The sequence below is a fragment of the Anneissia japonica genome, unplaced genomic scaffold, assembly GCF_011630105.1.
Source record: "Anneissia japonica isolate Jap-2015-1 unplaced genomic scaffold, ASM1163010v1 scaffold581_len1011336_cov187, whole genome shotgun sequence".
Taxonomy (NCBI): Eukaryota; Metazoa; Echinodermata; class Crinoidea; order Comatulida; family Comatulidae; genus Anneissia; species Anneissia japonica.
Window position 1 is genome coordinate 455,234 of NW_022723686.1, and position 9,114 is coordinate 464,347.

Sequence of the window (9,114 nt, forward strand, 5' to 3'; positions counted from 1 at the left end):
ATTCTATAGTAGGAGGCCTGGTCCTAGTCCTGTCTCTTATACACATCTAGATGTGTATAAGAGACAGGCAAAAGTCCATGTTAAAATCAAAATGTAATTGCAAAATGCAATTTATCAAAATGTAGGCGTGAATTTCACAAAATGTAGATCTAGTTTCCCAAAATGAAGTTCAAAGTTTTCAAAACACAGTACAAAGATCTTGTTGCAAACCCCATAGGCCTAGCCTATATTACCGAGCACTGGGCTTATGATCGCGCTCCCCTGACCATTAGAGACGCACTGGGAAGCGTTGTTCACGGCATTGAACTACAGCGAAAATTGATTCACCATCATTAATAGAACAGGCGAACGTCATGCTTGGTTGGCTGGTTTTGATTTACATTTCACATGTCTTCTTGTAAAATCTAATTCAAACCAGTCATGATTTACGTTTTGGAACAAAATTTGGAGAGGGCGTTTGATCAAGTCAGACCTACGTTTTGAATTTGAATTACATTTTAAGGAAATTAAAACTACATTTTGGAAAATTTTATTCTAAATTTAAATTACATTTTAAAGAATTTATAACTACATTTTCGAAAATTTTAACTACTTTTTGAAAATTTAGAACTTTGCATTTTGCAATTACATTTTGATTTTAACTTTTGCGGCGTATTGCACCCCATACAAAGAGGCCTATTATATCATTATGATTATTAGTGTTGCCACATTACAATGATACATACCCATCACAAAGGTGGCCTTGGTAAAGTTAGGAACACTAACGTTTATTGTAAATAATGTTTCGACTAATGCTTAACATTAACAGATGTTTTAAACCACAGTCCGTTAACAGAGTCGATTTTCGTCACATGGAAATGCTGTAATAATTCCAAATTGTAGGGTCTAATTGATTAAATTTTGATAATTTTAAATTAACGCCAATATAAGTGTGTTTCAGTACTTAAGTTACTTTCATATGATTTATATACAGTATATTTTTTTAGGAATTTCCAGGGAACGTCAATGATGTTGAGAAAGTTAATATCTTTATGGAACCTGTCATAACACAGTTCATAAGAATTCAACCTATGAGTTGGAAAAGTAGAGTCACCTTGCGTTTTCAGATAATCGTATGTCCAGGTAATGTTACTTGCCAAATATGTTCATCTTTGTTTTAATTTTTCTTTTGCTTATAGTACAGGGGCTTATGTAGCAAAATAGGCTCGAGATCGCAATTCATGTTAATTTATGGCAACAGTGTTTTTCCGACTTAGAATTTTATATTGAACAGGAAAACGTTGGTGCCAAATTTTTCGAGAAGGTTAACTGGCCACCATCTTGGAAAACAAGATGGCGGACGCATCTCGTCAAACATAGTACTATGTGGTATCATTAGAAAGGAAATCATGCACTGAATATTTTTTCCCATTACACTAATATGAGGAAATGCACAGAAACGGAGATATTTGCCATTAAACACGTCATTGTCTGCTGCCCTCTATTGGTAAAAAATTCATTTTTATTGTTGTTTCTAGGAAGTTGGCTGTTTTTCTTGGTTCTAATACAGATATTTTGTAGAGTCTTATGTTTGTAACTAATTTGATACATTGATAAACAAATTTCATTTGTATTCATGGGTATTTTTCTTCATTAAACAATGTAAATATCCATATTATCTGTTCATTACAGTGACATTTTCCTATCAATATTTCTTTAAGTGCATGTTAATACAGGCTGCAATATCCTGGTAATTTCCAGTCTCGGCAAAAACAAAATCGTTAAGCAGACTGCTTAATTATCAGAGCAATTGAAAATACCATATTTATTGGAATATATACCCAGGGACTTTCATTGTAAGAAGGGATTTGAGGGGACGTTTATTTGATTGAGGCGTTTATTATTATTATTTTTTTCTTTTTGTGCGCATTTGATGTGTATATAATCCAAATATATGCCCTTAAATTTCACTACAACACATAATTACTATCAAAATGAAAGGAAAAAATGTATTTCTACTGGAGTAGAAAATCAATAGAATCTGTTGACAATGATGTTGCTTTGTTTATACTTTGTCGGTACTTTCTTGATATTGACCATAGGTCTAAATAATAATTGTAGATTATGGATTCACCTACAGTGATAACAGGCACATTTCATTATAATTTTTATGATTACATTTCTTTGCTCTATCTATTTCTGTCTAATTTTTGGAACTAAACAAAATCAAAGGATGATGAAATGACAGCCTTCATCTATATTGGTACGACAGGCACAATTTCTCTGGAACAATATCGTTTGGCAAACCTAGCTGAAACAACTCACAGAATCTGAAAAAAATCTGCCTACAAAAAGCGGGCACCTTAGTAATACATAGGTTCCAAGTTGGAAAAAGTCATTTCCGGGAGGCAATTTTTTTTTTCGTGAAGAGCCAAGCATAGGGAGACATATAAAGCGCTCTGGTTGGCTAATGATAAGATGACATAATCGCACTTTTGTTTGACAGTCGCAGGGCATCTCGCACACTCGTCAGAGCAATGCGACACACGCCAACCAAACAATCCATGCAAATGCAACGCGCCGAGTAAGCCTGATCTTTATAACAGATTACAGTATTGGGAACAACATTTAGTAGGCTACCATAGTCACAGCTGATCTCTAATACCCACTGCTACCAATAGGCCTAGGAAATACTGTAGTAGGGCCTAGTATGAGTACAAACGAGGTCGTTTGCATAGTAGGGCCTAATAGTAGGCCTAGAGTTAGTAGGCCCTAGGGATCACAGACTTTTAGGCGAGAAATGTTATACTGTACCTTGTTTAGCGATTTCGAATAGTTAAATCACCTTCCCCAACGAAAAACAGAAATTTTAGAAAAACATAAAAGTGTTACATATTTTTATTATGGTTTTTACTCCCCTGAAATATCCACAAATTAGATAAATTTAAAGCATTTATCAAGCTCATTACGACACTGTTTCAATTCATATCAATGAAAATTTTATTTTCATTTTGTCCTTTACCTAAATGCTTTTGGCAAAATCAATTTGCTAAATAATTTTTCCCTCCCTCTGACGGCTTCTACAAAAATAAGTTCACTAAACAAGGCACAGTATTATTCGAAAAGTCTTTCCTTCACCTACCTGTCTATGTCTGTTAGTATTTACAACGACAGCAACAGTAATAATAATTATTATTAATAAAAGTTAGTGTATTTCACTACTTCAATTTATCCTTTCTTCCTCTGAATCTGAGCAGTATGAATATTATTTATTGATGGTGTCTATTTTATTAACCATATTATAACGTATATTGTTGGTATTTGTATCTGTATTTTTAATGTAAAGTCAACTTTCTTCACTACTGTACTATATTGCTCTCTCCTTGTGCATCTACACTCGAACAAAATTGCGCATCTAAAAAAATTGAAACAAGTAAATTATAAAATAGTCAATAATATTAAATCTGTTATGTTATTTTTATTTATTGTTTTTTTTTTTCTGGAATTATAAATAATAAAACCAGCTAATAAATGATATAATAAAGTGTGAGATTAACAGAAATAATTCACAGCTAATAAATTAAGGCAACCCTTAATTGTGTTTGTAAATATTAGCTAACAAATACAGTAATAAATATAATAGTACAGAACAGTGAGAAAAGCAGATGTGTGACCATTAGTACAATCACAAACTTTATCTATTTTAAAAATAGATAATGCAATATCTATTTTTCGGAAGTGGTACCATTTAAACTATTACTATTATTTGGAAAGAGTGTAATTTACATTTTTTGACTTAGAAGAATAAGTTTTTTTCAAGGTTTTGGTTTTCTGTACACACTAGGTTATGGGAGACCTTCTTTCTTTTTGCTTTCAAGAAGTACTCAGTGGAACATTTTTCAGTACAATGTTCTCTTTGCACAACCTTCCATTACCCAACTGTGTCTTTCCTAAATGTTCTAAACTTATGTTGACATTATAGACAACATCTGGCTTTTTACTTTGTACATTTACTCATGTATTTTGGTTAGGCATTCATCTGGAATTGGCTGTGTTGGAGGTAGTGATGAGATGGTTCTGTGCATTCTGCTATTAGCAATGTCTCAGTCAGCGTTCCATCCAGAAGCATACCAAATTGCCAGTCTGTGGTATCATTTCATGGACCTAAAAAAGCACCAAATTCAAGTATTTAATCGTGTTGTACTGTGAATCCATTTATTAAATCATGACATAACAACATCAGCAGTTTGCGGAAATTTTTTATCGAAAAAAAAAACCTGGGTTGCTACTTATTTGTTGGTTGGTTAATATTAAAAATATTACTTTATTTATTCAAACATCACATCTCAAACAATAATATAAGGTGGCCAAAGACCAAATTGCATGTTACTTGTGTTACATAATATTCATTAAAAAAGGATATGTAAAAAAGTACAAAATAGAAAAATAAAACAAAATGATAAAAAAATAAAATTACAACCAATAAATCGAGCAACTGATTAATAAAGAAAGGGGGCATCTCACATTGCCAAGTTTGCTGTTAGTCAAGTATAACATTATAATTTTAAAATTACGTAATAAAAAGTATTGGAGAGCTGTGGACAATAGGCCAGGATCTGAGCCCTAGTAGTAGTAAGTTTGGTAGTATGGTAGTATATTAATAATTATTATATTACAGTATTGAGGTGTAGAAATAAAAGAAAAATAGACTATTTGGGCCTTAAACAGGTTGCTCTGCTGTACTTCTTAGAGAAAGAAGGCGAACTTGTCATGCAAACTAGGCCTAGGCGTGTTGCATTGATCTTTCTTGCATCATGATTGATGATAATATGGGATATGGAGGGTAGGTCCATCTTCCAACTACGCCAAGGATAGGCCTTGCCTAGACTGGGCCTTGATAGAGTCATGATGATGTCATCTTGGCATTAGTAAGTCAGAGCGCTTTATATGTTTCCCTATGCTTGGCTCTTCACGAAAAAAAATCGCTTCCGGGAGATCTGCGGTGATGGGTCGAAGTTGCAGGAAGGGACTTTCATAGATGGAGGGTGTGAACCACATCAGCCTCACCATGGTTGGAGCTGAAAAAATAGTTATGATTAATGTGACACGTTTAGATGGCCGAAAAGGGCCCTCTCAGAAATAGATTTGAATATAATTTTCCTTTCTACCCCATTTTTTTTATATTTAGAAGGCCCGGCCGGCTTTCCTCCTCCCTGTACTGTACTACTAATCTGGTTAAAGATTTCTTAATACATTTCTTTATATTTTGCTACACATAGTGATACCAACCGGCACTGACTACCTTAAAAAATTGATAATAACGCTGTGAAAACATGCAAAATTATAAATTTGCGAAGATTCTTGCTTGTTTGCAGGAGTGCGGGAGACCGTCTTGATTTTCCGAGACTCTTGACTTGCGAGTTCCGAAAGACTTGGGACCCCTACAGTGTCAATATTTCTGTCGGGGTAACTTACAGTATTGATAATACTTTCTTGTTGCTTAAAACCACCTAGCATAGAGGAAACTGAGATGTGCTGGACACTAAGTTTTCATTAAATAGTCACTCCATTTTTATTATCATCTGAGGTCAAGGTGAGTCGAATGGCCGAGAGGTTAGCAGGGACGCCGCAAGCTATAGCCATAATATCGGCGCTGGTTCGAACGGCACGCTCGCCTATGGTTCTGGTGGTAGAACAAGTCTTCTCGGATAAGGACTATAAACCGTAGGCCCAGTGTATACATTGGTCGTGTTCCTAGTCCACATTTCAAGCGCCCTGAGCATCTTACATTAGATGGATATGTGCGCTATATAAAACTACACTATTATTATTATTATTATTATTACTAATTTCTAACAATTTCATATTAGGCCTACTATAGCTCTCAAAATTAGGCAATCTTGTTTGAGCTCACTTATTTTTTTTTCTTCACTGTCAATTATGTAATATTATTTTAACGTCGACTCAGAATGATGATGTTGGACAGGGAATTATTTACCTACTTTTAATTGTTTATGATAAGTGCCTATTATTATGTGAATAATCTGGCATTATTATAATTTAATGCGATTTGTTTCGAAATCCTCACAGGTAAACAAAGTGTTCAAAAAAAAAAAAAAAAAAACAACAATTATGGAAATTTCAGAAATAACCCTTAAAGCATTTCTGCTTGTTTCCGAAATAATAAGAAATAACGCTACAGTGACAAAATACAAAAAAATGGCCTTATCCGTAGCTCTCAGTATCAAAAACATTTCATGCCACCTTATGTTTTTTCTGCCAAACGATTTTGTTTAACCCTAAACTCAGAAGTACAGTACCAGGATGGTCTCCGGCGGGGATAGTTTCACCTATGAAAACTTGGATTGTAGATAACAGGCTATGGATTGGATTGGATTTATTCGGTGTAAACACCAAGGATAGCCCACGAATATCTAGAAGAAGACTTATTTCCAGTGGGGTCCTTCTGGTGGTGATTGAGCAGTACACCGGGAGACAATCCCCTACTCTTTTCCAAAGAGTGTACTGCGTTCTTTAACACTTTTTAAAAATGAAAATCGCTCCCAATCAAGCAATTTAATTTTATGTTCCTTATGTTTTCTGCTAAATGATTTTGTTTTTGGCCCCCCGGAAATTATAGTAGTCTCAGAAATACCGGCATGGTGTCTGAAGGGTAATAGTTTCATCATGTAGTAAGAATATGTAATTATTGTATCTCTATTATGCGGCTGTTGGGGTTTGATGTGCACTTAAAAAAATATATCAGGAAACTCTCAATCTCAATACAATAAAGGATATACACAACAAAAATGATGATTTTCAATTTTTTAATGAAAAAACTAATAAGCATGAATAAAAATGTTTTTGTTATCAGTGTATCAGTCCAGTTACAAACAAGAATCTACAAAGTATCGGTATTAGAACCTAGAAATCAGGTAAATTGGTACAAACAACTACAAAAATGAAATTTTCACCAATAGAGGGCAGCAGACAATGACATGTTTAATGGCGAATATCTCCTTTACTATTCATTTCTTTATATTAGTGTAATGGGAAAAAAATATTCAGTGCATTATTTCCTTTCCAATGATACCAAATGATATGTTTGACAAGATGTGTCCTTCATCTTGTTTTCCAAGATGGCTGCCAGTTAACCTTCTCGAAAAAATTGGCACCAACATTTTTCTTGTTCAGTATAAAATTCTGAGTCGGAAAAGCGTTGTTGCCATAAATTAACATGAATTGCGAACAAAAATACATAAGCCCCTGCACTATCAATGACACATGCTGTGAGTTGCCTGAAAAACTTATTTTATCCTAAAGGCCAAACTGATTGTAATGATTGATTAGGATAGTGTCAACAATTACGATGTTGAATTTAACCAATCTGTTTTCCAATTTTTCACTTTTACATATATTTCTTAGCCTGACACTTGTGGCTTATTCTTATTTGTGATCTTATATATTTAATAATTAGTCATCAATGTTCATTTCATGTAAATTTGTTCATTGCCTTCCTATATTTCTGTTAAATTATTGTAATAAATGTTGTGTACAACTTGTGAAGTTTAAATCATTAGAATTTATCTTTGTAAGATTGAAAAAAAATGTTTGGCGTTGCGAAATTTTAGTGTTGAATAAGATAACAATTCCTGTTGAAAATGCCAGACACTTTTCAATCTTGCACAGGTCTCCAAGCTGGGCTCAGTCAATGCGATTTACTTTGTTTACTTTTAACAGTTAGTACTAGCTAGCAATTGGCTGCAATTGAGTGTGAGAATTACATGCTAAACTTTCCTGACTATAAGTTTTTATTTAAATAATTTACTGTAGATAATGTAATTTTTATAACCATGATTATGTTTAAATAATGAAACTTTCATTTATTTATTTTTCAGGAAATATTTCTTTAGGTAAGTTAATTAGGCATGTTAATTTTTATAACAAATAATGGTTGTATCATTCTATTTTACTTACATTTTCTAGACAAAGAGGGGGGGGGGGGGGGGGGGGGGGGGGGGGGGGCTGGGTGGGCATTTGCCCACCCTGGACAGGCTTTGACCCCCCTGTCTTTCAAAGAACGAATAGGTCGTCTGACCAAAAGTTTAAAATAAATAATTATTTGCCTATCCAAATAATGCTATTTTGATTGCCAATCCCTAATATAGTGGACTAAAAGCACATTTAGGACCAAATTAAGCCATAAAAACTCTCCCCATGAACCCTAACAGGGATTTTTTTTTTCATTCCGAACAGTCGACCGAGGTTTCGTCGTCACCTTTGTTCAGACCTCTTGTCAACAAATTTCTGGCGCCATTGCTGCATGCGAATTTGCGTAACGTATTATATTTTGGTAAAATATCATGAATTATTTATAATAATCCTTATATAGCGTATTTTGCGCATGCGCTGTATTAAAATCTGTATCAGCCTCAGTGATCAGCTGTTTTGTGCATCGCGAGTGACCTAGTGTTCGATTTTGATAGAAAGATGCACTTTCCTGAGCCTTGTTGAATCAATGCAAGAATAAAACAAGTGATTGATAGTAGATTCTAAAGTCAAATACACTTTTAGTCTAAAAATACCAAATACTATTAAATTGTTGTTCATTTAATGTATGACATTAGGACTAGGAAGGGCTTTTACAATTAAAAAGGAAATGGATAATAGTTTCAATCTAATGATCTTGCAAATCATGGCTATTTGATCATGGCCGTTTCTTGCCCTCTAAATTTAAAATATTGGTTGCTTTAAATTTAAGTTTGCCCCTTAAAATTTATTTTATCTAAGAGAGATATATATATATATTCCATACTTGGTGCATTCTAATACATAATGTAACTTATTGTTTTTTTGTTTCGCTTTTTCAAACTAATCTGTATCTTTAATTTGTGATGTTTAGACGCATTCACGCATCTCTAAATGTGGCTACAGCTGTGTCGAACGATATACCTAAGCTGAATAAGGTGAAAGAAAATTAAATGTTTTGGTGAACTGAGCGGATAAAATTGATTAAAGGGGAAGTGCGGGGATGAAACGATTAATTTTTAATTTAAAATAGAGGGATGGGCGACCACAATGACGGTGACGGCACTGGGTTTTGGAGCGCGGTATTCGAAAACGAGGCTCGTGAAC

General features: G+C 33.9%; 1 protein-coding gene across 1 annotated transcript in view; it reads left to right on the top strand.

Moving 5' to 3' along the window:
* The window catches only part of LOC117112346 (lactadherin-like), an 80,777-nt gene that overhangs the window by 44,650 nt on the left and 27,013 nt on the right, over positions 1–9,114 (top strand). The window contains exons 9-10 of the mRNA XM_033255422.1: positions 987–1,122; positions 7,878–7,892. Of these exons, the coding sequence (XP_033111313.1) occupies positions 987–1,122; positions 7,878–7,892 (151 nt within the window). The remainder of the gene's footprint in view (positions 1–986; positions 1,123–7,877; positions 7,893–9,114) is intronic.